The following is a 22,675-nucleotide window of genomic DNA, read 5'->3' on the forward strand; positions in this document are numbered from 1 at the left end:
CATGAAGATTGATTTTATAAGTTTCTTTTTATTAAACTGTAAATAACATTTGTTTGAATTATAATGGCTTTCATGAGCCAATGCCATTGCTCTGCATTGAAAGAAATGCATAGAATAATCCACCAAAACAGAGTTTTTATTTTTTGGATAGAACCACCAAAGCATAATTAAAAATAAAGAACAATCAATCCTGCTTCGTGATGGATGGTGTCATAATTTTGGACTAGTTATTGCTGGATTGGACTGGACTTGAACTGTTATATCACAGGCTTCGCAGCCTAACTTTTCCAGCAAGCATAAAAGCCTTGTAGCTGACTGACCTTACCAATTTGGAACCACCCCAAGCACCTTCAAACTCTTTAACCACCTTTTCAGGTAACAAATCTACACCTTGGTCCTTGGCTGTAGTGACTGCAGACCATGACCTCAGCATCTTCAAAAACCCTTCAAATGACAGCTGCTTTGGAATGTCCAGTGGCAATGGGTTCCCCTCCGATCCCAAACCGACACTTTCAAAGGGAAATGGAAGTGTCTTATAGCCATCAAACACATACTGGATGTTCTTGTCCCAAAAGGGAAGTGTTGTGTCATGAAATCGCTTCATTATAGGATCAAATGTTGGATCAACTTCAATGTCATTGTAGCACCAAACAGCAAATACACCTCCTGGATTCTTCAAAACACGTGAAACAAGATTGTAAAACTTCGGTAGGTCAAACCAGTGCACAGCTTGAGCTACAGTCACCAAGTCAACCGAATCTTCACCCCCTACCAAGGCTATTACTTCATCATCGGTGATGCTTAACGGCGTGTGGGCATATCGAACCCGAGGATGCAGCATTGCACGCTGCAGCTGGGATTCACTCACATCGGTTCCAATTACTTGTTCATAGTGCTCAGCAACCTGTTTAAGTAACAATTAGCGTATACATCTATATATATGTTTGTTCATGAATCACAATGTTCTCTGGTCAGATGTTGACATGCTATGTTGTTAGACTGCGAATTTAGACAAAATATTCATTAACCAAGATTTTACGGGATCAATGATTAAGTATTATGCTCCATTTTGATGAAGGGATGCCAAATCTATGAATTTAGATGACATTATGAGGTATAAATATTTGTCTTAAGACTATTACAATCTATGTATGTCAAGATTTGAACAAGATAAAAAAAAAACAAAAAAACAAATGAATTTCAAATGATTCCTCGTACATAATCATTCCAAATGAACTATATCTAGTTATTTCAAATACATTCAATTTAACATTGTTCTTGTACTTTGTTGTCAAAACCGAATCATTTCTTTCTAATTCCTCCATCCAAATCCAAATGGAGCATTAATGTCTTAATTTTAGAATTTCTGTTTGTGTTAAGAAAAAGAAATTGATTTTCTATTCTGTTCTATATAATCTTAGATGGTGTTGAGTAAACAAGCTAGAGAAATTAAAAACAATCCTCCAAAGAGAGAGAGAGAGAGAGAGAGGTAGTGATGTAATACTGACACTGAGAGCGGCTTGGCCATTGCCCGTTCCAACATCCCAAGCGAGAGTGTGGTGAGGGGTGAGAACTGCTAATTTGGAATACCATTCCTTGGGATAAGTTGGCCTTGCATCCAAGTACACATCTGCTTGCTTGTCAAACAAACCTGCCATTTCTTCCTCTCTGCTCTGCTGATGATCTCTCTCTCTTCTCTCTCTCTCTCTCTCTCTCTCTCTCTCTCTCTCTCTGTGAAACAGGAGAATCCTTCAGCAAGAACAAATAAACTATAAGAGAAGAAGAAGCAAAGCTTTCTTTTTGACTCACTAAAACCTGACGCATATACATGTGTCATCTTTCTGTCTTAACTCTTCAGTCTAAACCTTCTTGTTGGACTATCCTACTTCTATTAATAATCCATAATTAATTCATTCAAACTTCAACAATAATAAAATATAGTATCTCTCTACATAAAATTTAAAAAGTAATTTTTTTTATATTTGATTGTAGAAACAGGTACACGGAGATCCTGACAACACCAATTAACTTTGTTAATTTATGAATTTGTTTTTTCATTTGTTTTTTGGGTTGTTACTACTGACAAAGACTAATAATCTACTTTTCCCATTTTTTAGAAACTTTAGAATTTATGGTAATACTTAACCCACCAAGTTTCTTTCCTATGCCAAAGAGGATAAAAATTGCAATTTTGTCGACTTCTTTCTCTTACCAATAAAAGAAAGCTATTCTTACCTCATTGTCTTATTTTCTCACTTATCTTATTTTCAAAATTTTAAAAGTAAATTTATCCTATTGTAAAATAACTTTTAAGGAGTTAACTCTAAATTAACACTGTTAAGTCAAGAAAATATAAGTAAAAATAAAATAAAAAATTAGAATAAATAAATAAAAGAGCATAGCAAACAACCCTCAAACTACCCACCCAACCCCGTGACAACCAAACCAACCTCCTCTCCTCACCTCACCGCCAGCCACATCATCAATTGCCACCTAAACCAAATGAGTTGCTCTTGTAAGATTCCCAGTTGCCCTCCTCTCTATTTTTCTTTTTTCATAAATCTAAATTAGCGAAAATAAATTTCTTTTTCTCTTTGTTTATTGTTGTCTGGGTAGGCCATAGATCTTCATACGATTGCAGCTTCGATTAAATGTTAGACTTTGCTGCACTTATGACATTGATTGACAAAATCCCAGTGTCGCTTTTATGACAACTTTTTGCATTTAAAAAAAAATATTTGGTTTCGGAAGGGTTGAATCCCTATAACCTCAAATTGGGCATGTCTAGGAAATAGTTCAGAAGGAAAGAATAAAGATTGGAATGTTCTATCTCTCTCAAATTGGAAACTTGGAGGAATAAAGGGCCATGAAGTTGCTGATATTGATGAAGACTAGGATGAGCGACTTTGGCAGGCAATGCAGTCAAAGTGTCGTCTCAGATCTAGGCCAATTGATGTAATATTTCTCGTGGGTTTGTTTATTCGTGGGTTGATTGAAATGAAGAAAGGAGAAGAATGTTAGATTGGGGTTTGAAGGTGTTGTTCAATACAATTGAAATAATGGTGAAAGAGACATGAGGAGGAGGACGGAGGAGGGGAGGCTTGGCCTGAGGTGGAAGGTATGGGTGGTTCTTGTTAAGGTTTGATGGAGTGTGAGGTGGGCGGCTGCTGGAAACCTCTTTTTTATCTTTTAAAATTTTTAAAATTTTTCGAACTCAATCAATAGTGTTAAGTTAGGGTTAAAAGCGTTAAGTGAATGGAATGGTATTTTAGGAATAATGGCGGGTGTAAAGATAGGATTATGGTTTTTCAAATTTTCATGGTGGGTGGGAAGATAAAGTGGGTAGGGAAATAAGACAGGTAGATGGAAATAGCAGCACTCTATGAATATTATTGTCTAACTTGCAGAATTAAGGAGGATTATTCATAGGAGTTTGATAACTAAAACTTATCCCTCCTAATCCCACCATTTTCAAGGGGATTTGGGGATAAGTTTTAGTTATCAACCTCTTATAGACAGTCCCCCTTCCTTCTCCATGTTAGACAACAATATTCATATTATGCCTTGAATGCATATGACTCGATTACTAAGGACTTGATTAGGTTCGAACATATAAATAATAATAGTCAAGCATATCCTAATAGAGCAAAGGATATGAACCCATAAAAAATAAAAATAAAAAAAAATAAAAAATTGCAAGTTTATAATTATTTAAGTATTTGAAAAATAATATAATAACAACATATTAAGGTAATGGTTGACTTAATCCAATATTATGACTCCTTTAGATGTAAAATGAAAGTAGTTATTAACAAATGTTTATTGCTAACTTCCTATTTTTACTAGAAATTTGTTAAAACTAACGTCATTTTAAACCTTGTCAACAAAGATAACTTATATTTGGCAAAAAGGAAATAAACAAAGATAACTTATACTTCTCTTGCCTATTTTAATTGGATTTATAGTCAGACAAATTAAAATTCTATCAAAATCTTTCATAAATTGGTGTAACTGTGATAGTGAATTACTTATTATTTTTTTAATAACTTATTGCAATTATATTTATTCCATTACTTTCTAGATACCAATTGTGATAGTGATTCATTGGAGCATGTTGCGTTGTCTATTAAATATATACGAATATTTTAATAGTATAGTTAAGTGGCTATTTTTTAAAAACTATAATAAAGTTTGAAGAGCATGCTGTTATATATTTTATCCGTATAGCCGTCCGGCTATACTTTTAAAATATATTAATATTAAATAGTATAGCCGCGCGGCTATTTACAAAAAATATATAATAAAATTTGACTGTCTAGCCGGGCGGCTATACTTCGAATATTTTACAGTACATCCAAGCGGCTATACTTTTAAAATATATTAATATTAAAGTATATAGCCGCCCGACTATTTTGTAAAAATAATAAAATTTGAAGCGTGTAGCCGTGCGGCTATACGGGTTAAATATATTCTAATATTTTAAATGTACAGCTATACGGCTATACTTTTAAAATATATTAATATTAAAGTGTATAGCCGATCGGCTATGTTTAAAAAAAAAAATAATTTAGTGAATATAGTCGCGCGGCTATACTCTTTAAATTATATTAAGTACAGCCGGGCGGCTATGCTGTTAAAATATTTTAATATGAAATAGTGTAGCTGGGTGGCTATACGTTTTTATATATACGAATATTTTAAATATTGATTATTATATATCCAAGTCCAATCAAAAGGTGAGGCCCAAGTTCCACTCCACTAGGCCCACCTTCCATATAAGGTATAGCGACTTTCTCTTCTTTTTCAATATGGAACTCAAGTTTATGTATTTCATTCAAATTTCAACAAGTAGTTGGTATTATTGAATCACGTTATGACTTGAATTTAGGGTTTTGAGGCTAAAATTTATTTTTGGACTACTAAGGACTTGATTGTGCTAGAACATGTAAATAATAATAGTCAAGCTGATCCTAACAGAGAGGATCCAAACCCCTACAAAATTGCACAACATTAAAAGTTTATAATTATTTAAGAACATAAAAAGCAGTATAATAATAGAAGTGGATATTTGACTTGTATTTGGATGTTTGGTAATTGTTTAAAGAACCTAAAAATTACCCTTTCTCTTTGTTCTATTTGGTCAACCCAACCGAAGTGCGTAAGAACACAAGGTACACTCACTAGCTAAAAGACAAGTATGCTCCTAATCATTTTCGCGTCTAAACTATTTGTTTTCTTCAAAAAACTTTGTTCAACATCTTTTTTGTGGCAATAGCATTTCCATAGTTTTGAATGATTATTATGCCTAAGAGATTGGCCATATAATTAAGATGCCCTTTAATTGTTCTCAAGTTTAACTCAAATTTAATAAAATATTTCATGCATGTCGTGAATTTAATATATAAAATTAGTGCTAATTAATGTGTTTAATTTACCAACTTTAAGCTTTAGAGGGACTTGAGAGGACCCAGTAATGCTAATGTTTAATTGAATATTTTTAATTAAATCCATGCCCATTTGTCCCAAAGTCTAAATCCTAGTCCAACCCCATAGGCCACGAATCCACCCCCACCAACCCTAATCACTAGCTTCAGTTGGTTCCATGGCCGACCAATGCAATTATGCTCTCTGCCTTTTGGCGTCGGTGGAAAAGTTGAGGTTCCTTGTGCTTTTTTCTTGTTAAATGTGTATGGTTTCCAAGTCTATGAGGAAAAGGTGTCAACAACAGTGCCGGCCGTGCGCCCAATATCTAAAGGGGAACATAATTTTTTTATTTTTATACAAGTTATATGACAGATATATGATTTATTTTCTATTTAATATTTTGGAAATGAGGTTTGTTGGACAAAGTCTCTGGTCTGCTGTGGCCCTTGTGGGTGCGTGCGTGGAACTCCAACAAAGAAACAAAATATACCATGAAAATAAAAAGATGGCATTGAAAGTTTCGGAAAAAATACATAGATGCATGAGGACACATGTCGGTTCAAATACTCTAACCATAACCATAAGAGCATTCATAGAGGAGGGTGTATTTTTGAGAGTGTAAAGTTATTTTTATATTCTCTTTACATTTTCGGGGTTATAAATATGATTTTTACTTCAGTGAAGAATATGTAAATCTAAAGATGTATAATTGATTTATTTCACCTTTTCTGTTGGAGTAATATTATTTGGACACACAATATTGACCACTTTAACTGACCACCTTATGTGGCAACTGATGTGTCATGTCATGTCAATTAATGAATGCTGCCATGAGGCCACTCACTAGGAATGCTAGGGTTTTTTAATTTGTTTTTTAATTGACATGGTGACATTCATTAATTGATATGGTATGACACATCAATTGCCACATAAGGTGGTCAGTTAAGGTAGTCAATGTTGTGTGTCTAAATAGCATTACTCTTTCTGTTGTAAGTTCCACTTTTGTCCACTTTTTCTCACGGAAGTCCCACCTACAAGAGATATAAAAAAAGATGTATATGTGCACCTAAATTTGCATCTCATGGTGGTGATGCAAATTTACACTCGTTTACACCTCTCCATTGTAGGTGATTCCGATCACAAAGGGTATATATTTAACATATATCTCATTATACACCCTCCCATTATGGATGCTCTAAGGATAAAGATATTGAAATACTTAAAATAAAAAACTCACACTTCATAACAAGGAACTAATTAACTTATTAGATTTCTGCGGCGACGCGTTTGTACAAGTGCGAAGGAAGCCTTGGTGTAGGCACGGCTTGTAATGGGGTTGTCATGTAAGTGACAATCCCTGGATTTTCTGACATGTCAACTTCCTTTGAATTAACTCCTTCAGCTAGAGCCCAACTGAAATGGTGCAATAAATGCCCCAACATGGACTCTACCAAATTCACACTAAGTTGTGCTCCAGGGCATACTCGCCTGCCGGCTCCAAACGGAAGTAGTCTGAAATCATGCCCCTTCATGTCAACATCCTCCTCTAGGAACCTTTCTGGTCGGAACTCATGTGGGTCTTTCCAAACCGCCGGGTCACGCGCTACGGCCCAGACGTTTACATGAACACTTGCACCCTTGGGGATGTCGTAGCCACCGATCTTGACATGGGAATTGGCTCGGTGGGGGAGCATTAGTGGAGTTGGAGGGTGCAACCGTAGAGCTTCCTTTGCTACACAATGGAGGTAAGGGAGGTTTGGGAAATCGTCTTCGGTCATGACCCGTTCGAACCCAATAACCCGGTCTAGCTCCTCTTGGGCCTTTTCTTGCACCCTAGGGTTCTTGATTAGCTCGGCCATAGCCCATTCAACTGTAATAGCTGTGGTGTCTGTACCCGCAGTAATCATGTCCTGCATGCACAAATAACATCAAACAAACATGATTATGTGCTTAGATTAGTTTATAAATTTACCGATGCTAAATGTAAAAAATACTTACCCAGAGAAGTCCGATAACAGTGTCCTCACTAAGGTCATACTCGTCCTTCAATGTAAGCAATGCATCGACGAAATGTTGCTTGGCATCACCGGTCTTGGTGCGAGCCTGTGTGTGCTCTACCATGATTTCCCTAGTGAGCCGGTCTCTTCGAGCAAAATGTTGAACAAGGGCCTTTTCCTGTTGAGGGAACATCCAAACCAACCATAGAATGTACTCGGCAATGGCAAGAGATCCCCCCATCTGCACTCCATTGGAAATAATTTCTTTGAATTCTCGGCCTTGCTCATCGATTTCATCCTCTGAGTTAGCATAACGTTTTCCAAATGCTAGCCTCGTTATGTTGTTGAATGCCACTGTTCCTAAATACTTCCTCACTAGCAAACTTTCTCCACTGCTTTCTGCTGCATTATGGTAATGAATTAAAGTAGATTAATAACAATATGATAATTAATTAAAGTCAATAATAACAATCCAACTAAAGTACTTCCTGTCAAAGAAAAATGAAGTACGAGAACCGACATGTAGGTTTCTATGGTGCTACTTTTTTTTTTTTTCTTTTTTGGTCAGAAGGAAATAATTAGGATGAGCAGGGTTGGAACATATAAACTCCTCTATATATATGCATGCATGAGTTGCCATCGTTATCAGCTGCAGCAACAGACTTCAAACAACACCAAACCATGGCAGTGAGATAACAAAAGTAGCATATAGGAAGGCAATTTGGAAACATATATAAATGCATACCATGATTTGTGCAGTCATTGAAAATGGACTCAACCATGGCAGTGACCTCATCTTCCCTAATGGGTCTGAGAGCTTCAATCCTCTTTGCAGAGAAAAGCTCAAGAGTGCACACCTTCCTCACCTTAACATAGTGGGGCCCATAGTCAGCCCAAATGAGGTCTTGACCGTCCCTGCTAAACATGGTGGTTGATCTATTCCTATGCCTGTCAGCCAGTTTCTGGTCATGCTCTTTGAGCACCTCCTTTGCCAATTCTGTGCTCGACACTACCACGTTCAGTGTGTATCCAATCCACACTGAAATGATGGGCCCATAAATCTGAGCCCACTCCGCGTAGCATCGGAACCTCACGGGCGTTATGTGGTAGAGGTTTCCGAGGACCGGCCACGGACGTGGACCTGGGGGGAGCTTGAATCTCAGCCGCTGGTAGAGCTTGTAAGCAAGGAAGATGAGGATGAGAAGTGATGAGATGGGAAGTAATAGTCCAGAGAAAGCCATGTGTAATATTAGAAGAGAGGGTTACTATCAAATAAGGTTATTGGAATGGGAAGAGCCCTTGTGGGCGTGTGTATATATATGGGCCTCGGTCAATAAAAACAAAAATTGATACATCACAACACATGCACGCTCTATAGATATTATAGATATCTATAATGAAGAAGAAGATATTTTAGATATAATATATCCAAGAACTCGCTGTTATTTTAGGTATGAATGGTGGTAGAATTATTTTCTGGAAGTACTCGCTGTTATTAACTCATTATATCCAAGAACTCTAGGGAGAGGTTAGGTTGCACACGTGCTTATCTGCCCCCAAACCAGATTTAGGTAAATAAGCGTTTAATAAGTACACCCTATTCATCATATTCAACCTTAATTAAAAGTACGTAGATAAGTTTCAAATAATTTTAAGGGCCTTGATGCTTCAAAGGCTTAGAGCTTCTTTACAAACATGGTAAAAGACGAGTGTCGGCATTTCTCCATGTACTTGATCCTTCAAGATGCAAAAGATGGGCAGCCATATTTGAATAAAAAAAATTTATTCCAGGCTGACTTCTTAGCTCAACATCATTCACACAATAAAGTTAAAGTGGATGACTTTAAAATCCTAATGTTTAAACTTTTCTTCTAACTTGAAAGCATCCAAAAAGTTCTCGAGGATTTCAGACTGGTGATGATGCATTTCACTAGTAATTTGACAGAGATGTTTGAGTCCCCTCCACATATTTTGAACGAGCTAGAAAATCTACTCCCACAACAGCTTACGAAATTAAAGATTTTGATGCAAACCCAAAATCTGAAAAGAGGGCACGAATTCATGAAAAAGAGAACATGGTTTAGGATTGGTATTAGGGTGTTGTGTGATAGAATGTATTAGGGTGTACCAGGGGTATTTTGGGTAGTTAAATAGAATGTACTTAGTTAATTTTACATTTTAATTAAAATATTAGAGTGTACTTGGATCATAGAGTGTACTAAGTTAATTTTAAGGTTCGTTTAACAGCACTCTTAAAAAAAATAACACAAAAGAAGCTTTCCCTTGAAGATAAAATATGGTTATATAAATTATGAAGCTTGGTTATATAAAATGGATGCTTAATTGCCAAGGTACAGGAATAATATAGATGTTTTTGTATTGGGTGGTGTGGGAGGATAACATAGGTAGGACCATTTACAATGCCTATGGACTTTTAAACCCAAAAAAAAAAAAAAAAAAAAAAAAAAAAAAAATTCAAACTTTGAAAGTTAAAAATAATAATAATAATTTGAAAACATAATTTTATTTCACTTTATGATAAACGTAACATTACTCAAATAAAGTTAAATCGGTAATCAGTGTAAGCCCACAACTTTTTAAGGTATGAATGGTGGTTGAATTATTTTCTGGAAGTAGTCACTGTAATGAAGTTATTACATCCAAGAACTCCAGGGAGAGGTTGGGTTGCACCCGTGCTCATCTGCCCCCAAGCCAGATTTAGGTAAACAGATGTAATATAGATTGAGAATCGATCTTCCTTGTGCTTTTTTCTTGTTCAATGTACGTGTTTGGTTTCCTAGTCTATCAGGAATAATATAGATGTTGTTGTATTGGGTTATAACTTATATGGTGTGGGAGGATAACATAGACAATGCATTTGTATTTTTAAACCCAAAAAATATTTCAAACTTTGAAAGTTAAAATTTTAAAAAAAAATTCACTTTAAATACCTTTCCATCTTGTCTATTTTCAATTTTTCGTAGGGCATATTTTTTATCTTTATTTCTTAAAAATCTTCCCTTTTTTTTTAATTCCCTATCGTATCATGTCTTATTTTCATTATTTCTGACTTAACTCATCTTTCTTTATCTTTTGAGTAAGATATTTTTTGAATATATCATTTCTTTGTCTTTTTCTCACTTGCACTGGGCTATAGCCCCTTATAGCCTAAGCGTAGTTCCGCCACTTGTCACAAGAAAGATTGAATATCAAATTTTTACATTCATATCAACCATGTCACAAGAAAGATTAAATGGCTTAGCTATGTTATATAACATTGGATATATCCATTGAAAAAGACATGGTATAAAAACTTTGATTATGTCAAATTAATTGATAGTTCGTATGAAGAAAAAAATATGTAAGATGTTAAGTGATGTTTTGATGCATTTTATAAAGTTGTAATGTGGATTACATATTGTTTGTTTCTTTTTAAGTTAGAATTGTGACTTTGAATCCACATGTCGTGAAAATCAGTATGTTTGATAAAAAAATATATATATATATGTAAACAAAACCACTAACCCGATTAAGTGATGAAGAAAAATGAAAATGACTTAGATCTTCCACTCTCTACCACTTCACTCAATGTATTTCAATGAATTTTTTATTTTTTTATTATAAACAAAAGGAAGATTGCATTCATAAATCACGTCAAATTGGAATAGAATCCTGAGATTCAATTGAACTTTAAGTTCAATTTGTATATTTGACTTACATTTAAAACTAAACTCCACAAACTGAAGATATAAAAAATAAAGATGAATATTTAGAAAAAAGAATGACCTCATTTTTTTCAATCCAAGATTTTTTGGGTTCATGAGATCTTGATCTTGCTCATTTTTAAATATATAAAAAATTCATCCTATTTGCTGATATAAGTTTAACTAAACTTGCATGAAGGGATGGGCTAATATTTGTGGGAATAAGGGGAGTTTATTAAAATTTGAGTGATCAAGGCCCATAAACTTTAAATTTATTAGCAAATTGAATTGGACAACTGTTAATATCATACTTATATGACATTGCCATGAACATTTGTCATAACAAACTAAAGTTATAGTAAATAATCAATTAACGCTTTTCAGCTTTTGACCAAAAAACAGTGCTTCTCAAAAATTGAATGTTCTCGTCTTTTCAAGTCTAATTGGCAGGGAACATTCCTTACATAAAATAATAATTTCGTGAATTTAAAGAACCATTTGTTAAAATAACCCAATATATGCTTTGCAGTGCAAATATTGAAAAAGGAAAAAAGACAAAAAAAAAAAAAGAGATTTAAATTATCAAGTTTGATTAATGATGAAGAGGAATATTACATATGGTGTCTGCTAAAGGATATCCATAAAAGGGATGCTTTTATTTATTATTTTTCCAAATAAGCAGAAGAAATAAACAGTCCCATCATTTCAATTACTACAACCATAAGAATAAATTTATTCTTCCAATATTTGGACACTAATTGAGTTCGGTGACCAAAATCGGTACATTACATATCTGCGGCAACACGTTTGTACAAATGCGAGGGGAGCCTTGGAGTAGGCACGGCTTGTAATGGGGTTCTCATGTAAGTCACAAGCCCTGGATTTTCCGACATGTCTATCTCCTTTGGATTCATCCCTTCAGCCGGAGCCCAACTGAAATGGTGCAATAGATGCCCCAACATGGACACCACCAAATTCACACTAAGTTGTGCTCCCGGGCATACTCGCCTACCGGCTCCAAACGGAAGTAGTCTGAAATCATGCCCCTTCATGTCAACATCCTCCTCTAGGAACCTTTCTGGTCGGAACTCATGCGGGTCTTTCCAAACAGCGGGGTCACGCGCTACGGCCCAGACATTTACATGAACACTCGCACCCTTGGGGATGTCGTAGCCGCCGATCTTGACATTGGCATTAGCTCGGTGGGGGAGCATTAGAGGAGTTGGAGGGTGCAACCGCAACGCTTCCTTTGCTACACATTGTAGGTAAGGGAGATTTGAGAAATCGTCTTCGGTCATGACCCGTTCGAACCCGATGACACGGTCCAGCTCCTCTTGTGCCTTTTTTTGCACCCTCGGGTTCTTAATCAACTCAGCCATAGCCCATTCAACTGAAATAGCTGTGGTGTCTGTGCCCGCAGTAATCATATCCTGCATGCACAAATGGTATAACTAAGTTATGAACCCGAGGCAACAAGGTTAGAATTTGAGGGTTTGTGCAAAGCTTAGATTGGGGTCACACACATAATAGGAAAAATAACTCTTCTTTTAGAAATATCAAATCGAAAAAACTGCATGTATACATTACTTACCCAAAGAAGTCCGATAATAGTGTCTTCACTAAGGTCATACTTGTCCTTCAATGTAAGCAACGCATCGACAAAATGCTGCTTGGCACCGCCACTCTTGGTGCGAGCCTGTGTGTGCTCCTCCATGATTGCCCTAGTGAGTCGGTCTCTTCGTGCCCCATGCTGAGCAAACGCCTTTTCCTCCAGCGGGAACATCCAACGCAGCCATGGAATGTGCTCGGCCATCGAAAGCGACGCACCGATCTTCACTCCATTAGAAACAACAGCTTTGAATTCTTGGCCTTGCTCATCCATTTCATCCTGTGAGTTAACAAAACGCTTTCCGAATGCTAGCCTTGTTATGTTGTTGAATGCCACTCTTCCCAAATACTTCTTCACCAGCAAACTTTCCCCATTTTTTTCTGCAATATGGTGATAAATTAAAGTTAATCACAAATTCACAGCTAGCATAGTCAAGCAATTTGGGAACATAAAATGCATACCATGAATGGTACAGTGTTTGAAAATGGACTCAACCATAGCAGTGACCTCATCTTCCCTAATGGGTCTGAGAGCTTCAATCCTCTTTGCAGAAAAAAGCTCAAGAGTGCACACCTTCCTGACCTTAACATAGTGGGGCCCATAGTCAGCCCAAATGAGGTCCTGCCCATCCTTGCTAAACCTGGCGCTTGATCTATTCCTGTGCCTATCAGCCAGTTTCTGGTCATGCTCTTTGAGCACCTCCTTTGCCAATTCTGAGCTTGACACTACAACGTTGAGTGTGGATCCAGTCCACACTGAAATGATGGGCCCATAGGCCTGCGCCCACTCCGCGTAGCACCGGAACCTCACGGGCTTTATGTGGTAGAGGTTTCCGACGACTGGCCACGGAAGTGGGCCGGGCGGGAGCTTAAATCTCAGCCTTTGATATAGCTTGTAAGCAAGGAAGATGAAGATGAGGAGGAGTAGTAGTCCAGAGAGAGCCATGTGAAATGAGAAACACTGAGATAGAGAGTTCGGAGAAGTGATTTTGTTTTGAGTTGTGGATGTGTGGAGTAATTTAAAGGCACATGCAATTGTACGACGAGGTTACCACGTGATATTTACTCAACGTAATTATGCAAATTGGACGACCGCAGCTTGGACAAGATATACCCTATAGTGGGGCCAGAAGAAGCATCGCCCACTCATATTCTCAACCATCATTAATAGGACAAGTGTCAACCATCTAATGGATGCCGTTCGAGATGGGGAGGTAGGTAGTTAGAGCACCCCAGAGCGTCCCCTCTCAACTACAAGTCTACAAAAAACAAAAAAAACAAAAAAAAAGACACACCCACACAACACAACCACCTGAACTCAAATTGATCTTTCCAGATATTTCTTCCTTTACACAAAGCACACCATTTTCATCTATAGAAAAAAGATTGTTTGGTAAGGAAGGTGATGTTGGTTCAAAACGATCCCATCATCGGGGGGAGGAGCGAAATAGCAAATATGATTTTTAAGGTGATGGTCACCTTCCAAAGTTGAGCTAGGACTGTGTTGCAACATTAATCCAGTATGCGGACCTGTCACACAATGGTGTGTGGGCTGGGGGACCGCACAAGACCCCCTGAAAAAACGGCCTACTATAAAACCTTGTAGTCCAATAATTATATAAGAAAAAATGCCTTTAGAAGGAAATAAAGAGAATCCATTTATAAGGAAGGAAATACATGGCAAAAAAATAATAATAAGAAACACAAAATGGCAGTTGCATCATAGTAGCTCAATATAATTAGTGGTGTGTTTACTAATCAGAATTTGGAATTAGAATTATGAATTGAATTTCAATTATGGAGGATTCATGCGTTTACTTCATATTAAGGAATAAAAAGTAAGAGGGCTCCACACAAAATCATAAGGAATTCAATTTTTGGGTGGGAGATAGTATTATAATTCATTGAAAATTAACATATTAGGAATTCATATTTTTTATTCATTATATCCTCACACAATTTTAAAAATTCTAAATTTCTCATCTACTTTAGCCCAACAACGATGACATTTTAGTAATTAACAACACTCATACCCCAATTTCATATATTTTAGTAAACAACTTCAATAAGAGTCTGAAATATAATTATCCTCAATTCAACTCCTCCTCAATTCAATTCATTATAATTCACTAAACATGCCATAAATTTAAAGAATCCAGGCATGGATACTTTTTTGACAAGTCCAAAAAGTATTAGGACACATATTTCCTCCAATCACAGGTGAGCCCAACTACAACAACACAAAAGACCAAAATCCCAAACTAGACTTAAAGCCTGGTCCACACCAACCACAGTGTTTCAAGTCTAATTGGCAGGTAACAATTCGTACATAAAATAATAATTTCGTGAATTTAAAGGACCATTTGTTAAAATAAACCATTATGTTATTATCCAAAAACCCTATGAGGTTGCTCATTTAGTTCCCAAGCCAACTTAGTACAGTCCCAAACACATATCTAATCTTTTTTTGGTGAATTTTTCTTACTAAGAAATTTGAAAAATCAAGTATGGAAATATTCAACGAGCAATATATGTTTTGCAGTGGAAATATTGAAAAAAAAGAAGATTTAAATTATCAAGTTTGATTAATGATGAAGAGGAATATTACATATAGAGGAGAAATAAACAGTCCCCTCATTTCAATTACTACAACCATAAGAATAAATTTATTCTTCCAATATTTGGACACTAATTGTGACCAAGAAAGATACTGAAATCCTTTCGGAAGAAACTAAAAGGTACATTACATTTCTGCGGCAACACGTTTGTACAAATGCGAGGGGAGCCTTGGAGTAGGCACGGCTTGTAATGGGGTTCTCATGTAAGTCACAAGCCCTGGATTTTCTGACATGTCAATCTCCTTTGGATTCATCCCTTCAGCTGGAGCCCAACTGAAATGGTGCAATAGATGCCCCAACATGGACACCACCAAATTCACACTAAGTTGTGCTCCCGGGCATACTCGCCTGCCTGCTCCAAACGGAAGTAGTCTGAAATCATGCCCCTTCATGTCAACATCCTCCTCTAGGAACCTTTCTGGTCGGAACTCATGCGGGTCTTTCCAAACCGCCGGGTCACGCGCTACGGCCCACACGTTTACGTGAACACTCGCACCCTTGGGGATGTCGTAGCCGCCGATCTTGACATTGGCATTAGCTCGGTGGGGAAGCATTAGAGGAGTTGGAGGGTGCAACCGCAACGCTTCCTTTGCTACACATTGCAGGTAAGGGAGATTTGAGAAATCGTCTTCGGTCATGACCCGTTCGAACCCGATGACTCGGTCTAGCTCCTCTTGTGCCTTGTTTTGCACCCTCGGGTTCTTAATCAACTCAGCCATAGCCCATTCAACTGAAATAGCTGTGGTGTCTGTGCCCGCAGTAATCATGTCCTGCATGCACAAATGGTATAACTAAGTTAGAATGTAGGATCCTTATATATATGTATAGTGTTTTCAGAAAGGTATACGCCCTCCAAGGTAGGAAGCTCATAACTAATTAAGAACATTAAAAAGGAAATATGGGTATTTGGCAACAAGTTTAGAATTTGAGGGTTTGTGCAAAGCTTAGATTGGGGTCGCACACGCGATCTAACATGAAAATACTTCAATAAAAAAAAGTTTTATCATGAAGTGGTGTCATAAAATAACGAGCATAATGAGCACAAAGAGCGTTGCAAACCAACTTCAGCGGGCACACAGTTATGAAAGTATGTTGTGCGTTCACGTATATGCATATGAAAAACAGCTCTTAAAAATTAGGGGCCTTGTGCTGTGGAACCATCCCTATCTGGCAATGCTTAATTCTATCATGTATATGGTTGTATCCCACATACTAGGAAAAAATAACCCTTCTTTTAGAAATATCAAATTGAAAAGACTGCATGTATACATTACTTACCCAAAGAAGTCCGATAATTGTGTCTTCACTAAGGTCATACTTGTCCTTCAATGTAAGCAATGCATCGACAAAATGCTGCTTGGCACCGCCACTCTTGGTGCGAGCCTGTGTGTGCTCCTCCATGATTGCCCTAGTGAGTCGGTCTCTTCGTGCCCCATGCTGAGCAAACGCCTCTTCCTCCAGCGGGAACATCCAACGCAGCCAGGGAATGTGCTCGGCCATCGAAAGCGATGCACCGATCTTCACTCCATTAGAAACAACAGCTTTGAATTCTTGGCCTTGCTCATCCATTTCATCCTCTGCGTTAACAAAACGCTTTCCGAATGCTAGCCTTGTTATGTTGTTGAATGCCACTCTTCCCAAATACTTCTTCACTAGCAAACTTTCCCCATTTTTTTCTGCAGTATGGTGATTAATTAATGTTAATCACAAATTCACAATTAATACACATTAAGTATGCAAACTAATAAAGTAGCATTGAATCCAATCATACGGTAACAATAAATACCAATCAATCAACCTCAAGTACTTCCTCTCAGAAAACTCAACTACCATTATAGATATGCGAGTGTAATTTGAATTAATGAACGATGAAATAAACACGTGGTATAACATGAGTGAATTATATCGATGTAGACAATTAAAAAAGTACAAACTGCAAATGACATTTGAAAAACTAGCATAGTCAAGCAATTTGGGAACATAAAATGCATACCATTAATGGTACAGTGCTTGAAAATGGACTCAACCATAGCGGTGACCTCATCTTCTCTAATGGGTCTGAGAGCTTCAATCCTCTTTGCAGAGAAAAGCTCAAGAGTGCACACCTTCCGGACCTTAACATAGTGGGGCCCATAGTCAGCCCAAATGAGGTCCTGCCCATCCTTGCTAAACTTGGCGGTTGATCTATTCCTTTGCCTATCAGCCAGTTTCTGGTCATGCTCTTTGAGCACCTCCTTTGCCAATTCTGAGCTCGACACTACAACGTTGAGTGTGGATCCAGTCCACACTGAAATGATGGGCCCATAGGCCTGCGCCCACTCCGCGTAGCACCGGAACCTCACGGGCTTTATGTGGTAGAGGTTTCCGACGACTGGCCACGGACGCGGGCCGGGCGGGAGCTTAAATCTCAGCCTTTGATAGAGCTTGTAAGCAAGGAAGATGAAGATGAGGAGTAGTAGTAGTCCAGAGAGAGCCATGTGAAATGAGAAACACTGAGATAGAGAGTTTGGAGAAGTGATTTTGTTTTAAGTTGTGGATGTGATGTGTGGAGTAAGGGGAGAGAGAGGATAGGTGAGCAATTTAAAGGACAAGACTTACCCGTTCTTACCACTCATATTGTGAACCGTCATTAAAAGAACACGTGTCAATCATCTATTGGATGTGGTTCGAGATGGGGCGGTAGGTAGGTAGAGCACCCCAGAGCGTCCCATCTCAACTACAAGTCTACAAGTCAATGGGCTTCTTCTTTTTACTTGTGCACACAACACAACCACCAGAACTCAAATTGATATTTCCAGATATTTCTTCCTTTACACAAATCACAACATTTTCATCTATAGAAAAAAGACTGTCTGGTAAGGAAGGTGATCAAAAATTAAAGTAGAAACGATCCCATCACAGTGAGGAGGGGCGAAATAGCTACCTACCCTTCCAAAGTTGAGTTAGGTTAGGACTGTGTTGCCACATTAATCCAGTATACAGACCCATCACACAGGGTGTGCGGGTTGGGCGACCGTACAAGACCCCCGAAATAAAAGCCTCCTATAAAACCTTCTAGTCCAATAATTATTATATAAGCAAAAACTGCCTTTCCGTTGTCTGATTAATGCTTTTTGAGCTTTATCATGAATTTTTTGGATTTTTTTTTTCTTCCTATAGTGGGCCTATTTTATTTATTTATTTATTTGTCATTTTGGTCATAACGAGAATCCATTTATAAGGAAAGAAATACACGGCAAAAAAAAGAAAAAAGAAATACTAATTAGAATTTGGAATGGCAGTTGCATCATAGTAGCTCAATATAATTAGTGGTGTGTTTACTAATTAGAATTTGGAATCAGAATCAAGAATTGAATTCTAATTATGGAGGATTCATGCATTTAAGGAATGAAAAGTAAGGCGGGTCCACACAAAATCATGAGGAATTCAATTCTTGGGTGGGAGATAGTATTCTATTTCATCGAGAACTAACCCATTAGGAATTCATTTTTTTTATCCATTATATATTTTAAATTTTCCAAATTTGTCATCTATTTAACTCAACAACGAGGACATTTTAGTAACTAACACCACTCATACCCCAATTCTATATGATTTAACAAACAACTTCAATAAGAATTCAAAATCTAATTATCCTCAATTCAACTCCTCCTCGATTTAAGTCATCATAATTCAATAAACAAGCCATAAATTTAAAGGATCTAGGCATGGATACTTTTTTGACAAGTCCAGGTGAGCCCAACCACAACAACAACAACACAAAAGACCACAAGCCCAAACTAGACTTAAAGCCTGGTCCACACCAACCACAGTGTTTCTGTCAAACCCTTGTTTTACTTAAACTAACCAACTTAGCATCTAAATGTGAAATTTTTCATTGTTGTACAAAAACAGCTAGTTTTGAATATAAAAAGGATCTCAACTTTCATTTATGTCTAGGACTTATAAAATTAATGGACCGGTAGTAGAATGATTAGAATCCACAAAGTCGAAAAGGAAATAATTGCCCAAACCAGGTTCTACATTAACCTCATCCTCATACTGAGATAGAGTTGGTGAATGGATTTATGGATGAGTGGATTAAAGAGAGACGACGAGATGCTTGAATGCAAATTAGGAATACTATTTTTCTTGAAATATTCTTGAAGGAATAATAACAAACATACTATTTGATTCGTTATGGGACTTAATGACCCAATAGGGATAGAGGGATAATAAAACTCTTTTTTTTCAAAAACCAAAACTTGAAGAAGAAAATAAAAGTCACATATCTGCAGCCACACGTTTGTACAAGTGCGATGGAAGCCTTGGAGTAGGCACGGCTTGTAATGGGGTTCTCATGTAAGTAACAAGTCCTGGATTTTCCGACATGTCAATCTCCTCTGGTTTTGCTCCTTCTGCCGGGGTCCAACTGAAATGGTGCAGTAGATGCCCCAACATGGAGGTCACCAAGTTGATGCCAAGTTGGGCTCCCGGGCATACCCGCCTACCCGCCCCAAACGGAAGTAGTCTAAAATCATGGCCCTTCATGTCAACGTCCTCCTCAAGGAACCTCTCGGGCCGGAATTCATACGGGTTTTTCCATACCTCCGGATCACGCGCTACGGCCCAAACATTCACGTGAACGTTGGATCCCTTGGGGATGTCGTAGCCACCGATCTGGACATTGGCATTGGCTCGGTGGGGGAGCATCAACGGGGTTGGAGGGTGCAACCGCATGCCTTCCTTTGCTACACATTGTAGGTAAGGGAGGTTTGAGAAATCGGTTTCGGTCATGACCCGTTCGAACCCGATGACCCGGTCTAGCTCCTCTTGGGCCTTTTGTTGCACTCTTGGGTTCTTGATCAGCTCGGCCATGGTCCATTCAACGGTTATGGCTGTGGTGTCCATGCCGGCAGTAATCATATCCTGCACGAAATTTTGAGTGCTGACATTGTTAAATTTCTACCATATTAATTTGGTTTTATTTTGTATCCCAAATAATAATTTTTATTCGTCCATTAAAAAACTACTTACCCAAAGAAGTCCAATAATAGTGTCCTCACTAAGGTCATACTTGTCCTGCAATGTGAGCAATGCATCTACAAAATGTTGCTTGGCACCACCACTCTTGTTTCGTGCCTGTGTGTGCTCCTCCATGATTGCCCTAGTGAGCCGGTCCCTTCGTGCCCCGTGCTTGGCAAATGCCTCTTCCTCGAGCGGGAACATCCATCGCAACCATGGAATGTGCTCGGCCATGGCAAGCGATGCACCAAGCTTGAGTCCATTGGCTACAATGGCCTTGAACTCTAGCCCTTGCTCATCTATTACGTCCTCTGAGTTAACAAAACGTTTCCCAAATGCTAGCCTTGTTATGTTGTTGAAAGCCACTGCTCCCAAATACTTCTTCACTAACAAACTTTTCCCATTATTTTCTGCAATATGGTAATTAAAGTCAATAACAAATTACAATCATATCATTTAAGACGTAACATTAAGTACTGCCCCCAAATACTTCTTCACTAAAAAAAATTTCACCAAATTGTGATGAATATTTCTATGCATATATATTACTGTCACACTAAGTACTATAATTTTCTTTAATCAAAATTAACTATGTAAATTTTTTCTATAAATCAAAGTTATACAGTGCCTTTATACTGTTTTTTTTTTAAAAAAAAAAATTGCGGGAGAAACCCTTTTATTATAAATAAATAAATAAATTGCAGCACAATTTATAGTTAAAAAAATAATTGATTATTTAATCCAAATGACATTTTTAGACATGAGTTTAGCCAAATTAGCTAGAGCGAATTGTTCTCTATTCTGCACTCGAATTCAAATCCTCCATCTTCTAATTTAGATTAGATTAAAATAGAATATCGAATCGGCAGTATTTATTTCACTCAAGATTTATATCCAAATAGCATTTGGCATATTGTTCAAGCTCACGAAAGGACAGACGTGACAAAGCACATATATACACATAACTTACAGCAAGACAAAACCAAAGTGGACAAAATAGGCTTCAATAATCAAAATAAGACCTTATCGTTGACTTTTCTTTTTCTTTTTTCTTTTTTTTACACCACCTCCTCCTACCTAGTTGACTAACTTTTTTTTATAAAAAAAACATATACTGATAAGGAAAAATCAAACCAAAAAAATAAATAAAACATATACTGATAATTTATTTATTTTTTAATTTATGAAATGAGGAAATTAATTAATTAAATACGTACCAGGATTGGTGCAGTGCTTGAAAATGGACTCAACCATGGCAGTGACCTCATCTTCCCTAATGGGTCTGAGAGCCTCGATCCTCTTGGGAGAGAAAAGCTCCAGAGTGCACACCTTCCTCACCTTAACATAGTGGGGCCCATAGTCAGCCCAGATGAGATCCTGGCCGTCCTTGCTGAACTTCGCAGCTGATCTGCTCCTATGCCGATCAGCCAGCTTCTGGTCATGCTCTTTCAGCACCTCCCTTGCCAGTTCTGAGCTGGACACGATGACGTTTAGCGTCGACCCCGTCCACACCGATATGATGGGCCCGTAGGCCTCAGCCCACTCTGCGTAGCAGCGGAACCTCACTGGCTTTATGTCGTAGAGGTTTCCGACGATCGGCCATGGACGCGGACCGGGTGGGAGCTTGAATCTCAGCCGTTGGTAGAGCTTGTATGCGAGGAAGATCAAGATGATTATTGATGAGATTGGAAGGGCTAGTTCAGAGAGAGCCATGTCTATGGAATGAAAATTGAGGAGAGCAGCGTTGAATTGGGCAAAGGTTGGAGTTGGAGTTGGAGGGAGGTTGATATATATGAGAGACGATGGAATGGAGTTGGTGAATGGATTTGTATTGTGGGGGGAGAGAGAGAGAGAGAGAGAGAGTGTGTGTGTGGGTGACCCACCAAGCATATACAATTTGGAGGATTAGAGTTGGTGAGAGTGGAATGTACCAACTCATGGGTGGGAGGAGAACTGGTTTTAGGAGATGGTTTTCCCATGGTGGTATATGAATACTTTGAGCTTTGAGGTGGTGTCATTAATTGGTATACACTTACTATAAAATGAGTGGGCAACAAGTTTACTTCATGAGGAAAGGGACTTGAAAATGGGAAATTATTTGTTATTTAGGGATATAATTGCAAACTAAGCAAAATGTATTTACATCCTTATACTACTAAAATATGCGAAAAGAAATAAAATGATGGTTCTTAGATATTTTTCCAATGTTGCCAAACATGGAAAAAGAATTTTCGATTTTCCTTGGCATGAAAACTACATGAGGATTGATTTCTCATCAATTTATTTTCGTAAACCAAACAGGATTTTAATATAAAATTAC

General features: G+C 37.6%; 5 protein-coding genes and 1 long non-coding RNA gene across 6 annotated transcripts; 1 reads left to right on the forward strand and 5 right to left on the reverse strand.

The window, feature by feature from the left end:
- On the reverse strand, positions 9 to 1,828 carry LOC18789680 (putative methyltransferase DDB_G0268948). The gene is made up of 2 exons (XM_007225949.2): positions 1,509 to 1,828; positions 9 to 904 (listed from the first exon to the last, which is right to left on the reverse strand). The coding sequence occupies exons 1-2, from the start codon at positions 1,656 to 1,658 to the stop codon at positions 263 to 265; spliced, it is 792 nt and encodes a 263-aa protein (XP_007226011.1). The 5' UTR covers positions 1,659 to 1,828; the 3' UTR covers positions 9 to 262.
- Positions 911 to 22,548, forward strand: LOC109950246. The gene is made up of 2 exons (XR_002272555.1): positions 911 to 1,489; positions 22,199 to 22,548. It is a non-coding gene; the product is annotated as an uncharacterized LOC109950246 (long non-coding RNA).
- On the reverse strand, positions 6,560 to 8,778 carry LOC18789708 (cytochrome P450 98A2). Its single transcript, XM_020568575.1, has 3 exons — positions 8,167 to 8,778; positions 7,423 to 7,823; positions 6,560 to 7,334 (listed from the first exon to the last, which is right to left on the reverse strand). Exons 1-3 carry the CDS (start codon positions 8,660 to 8,662, stop codon positions 6,690 to 6,692), a joined length of 1,542 nt encoding a protein of 513 aa, XP_020424164.1. The 5' UTR covers positions 8,663 to 8,778; the 3' UTR covers positions 6,560 to 6,689.
- Positions 11,697 to 13,746, reverse strand: LOC18789709 (cytochrome P450 98A2). The gene is made up of 3 exons (XM_007223203.2): positions 13,196 to 13,746; positions 12,717 to 13,114; positions 11,697 to 12,555 (listed from the first exon to the last, which is right to left on the reverse strand). Exons 1-3 carry the CDS (start codon positions 13,677 to 13,679, stop codon positions 11,911 to 11,913), a joined length of 1,527 nt encoding a protein of 508 aa, XP_007223265.1. The 5' UTR covers positions 13,680 to 13,746; the 3' UTR covers positions 11,697 to 11,910.
- LOC18789678 (cytochrome P450 98A2) lies at positions 15,287 to 17,916 on the reverse strand. The gene is made up of 3 exons (XM_007223204.2): positions 17,345 to 17,916; positions 16,630 to 17,027; positions 15,287 to 16,121 (listed from the first exon to the last, which is right to left on the reverse strand). Exons 1-3 carry the CDS (start codon positions 17,826 to 17,828, stop codon positions 15,477 to 15,479), a joined length of 1,527 nt encoding a protein of 508 aa, XP_007223266.1. The 5' UTR covers positions 17,829 to 17,916; the 3' UTR covers positions 15,287 to 15,476.
- LOC18792412 (cytochrome P450 98A2) lies at positions 19,451 to 22,314 on the reverse strand. Its single transcript, XM_007223173.2, has 3 exons — positions 21,573 to 22,314; positions 20,368 to 20,765; positions 19,451 to 20,259 (listed from the first exon to the last, which is right to left on the reverse strand). Exons 1-3 carry the CDS (start codon positions 22,243 to 22,245, stop codon positions 19,615 to 19,617), a joined length of 1,716 nt encoding a protein of 571 aa, XP_007223235.2. The 5' UTR covers positions 22,246 to 22,314; the 3' UTR covers positions 19,451 to 19,614.

This window comes from Prunus persica, chromosome G1 (genome assembly GCF_000346465.2).
Source record: "Prunus persica cultivar Lovell chromosome G1, Prunus_persica_NCBIv2, whole genome shotgun sequence".
NCBI classification, from domain to species: Eukaryota; Viridiplantae; Streptophyta; class Magnoliopsida; order Rosales; family Rosaceae; genus Prunus; species Prunus persica.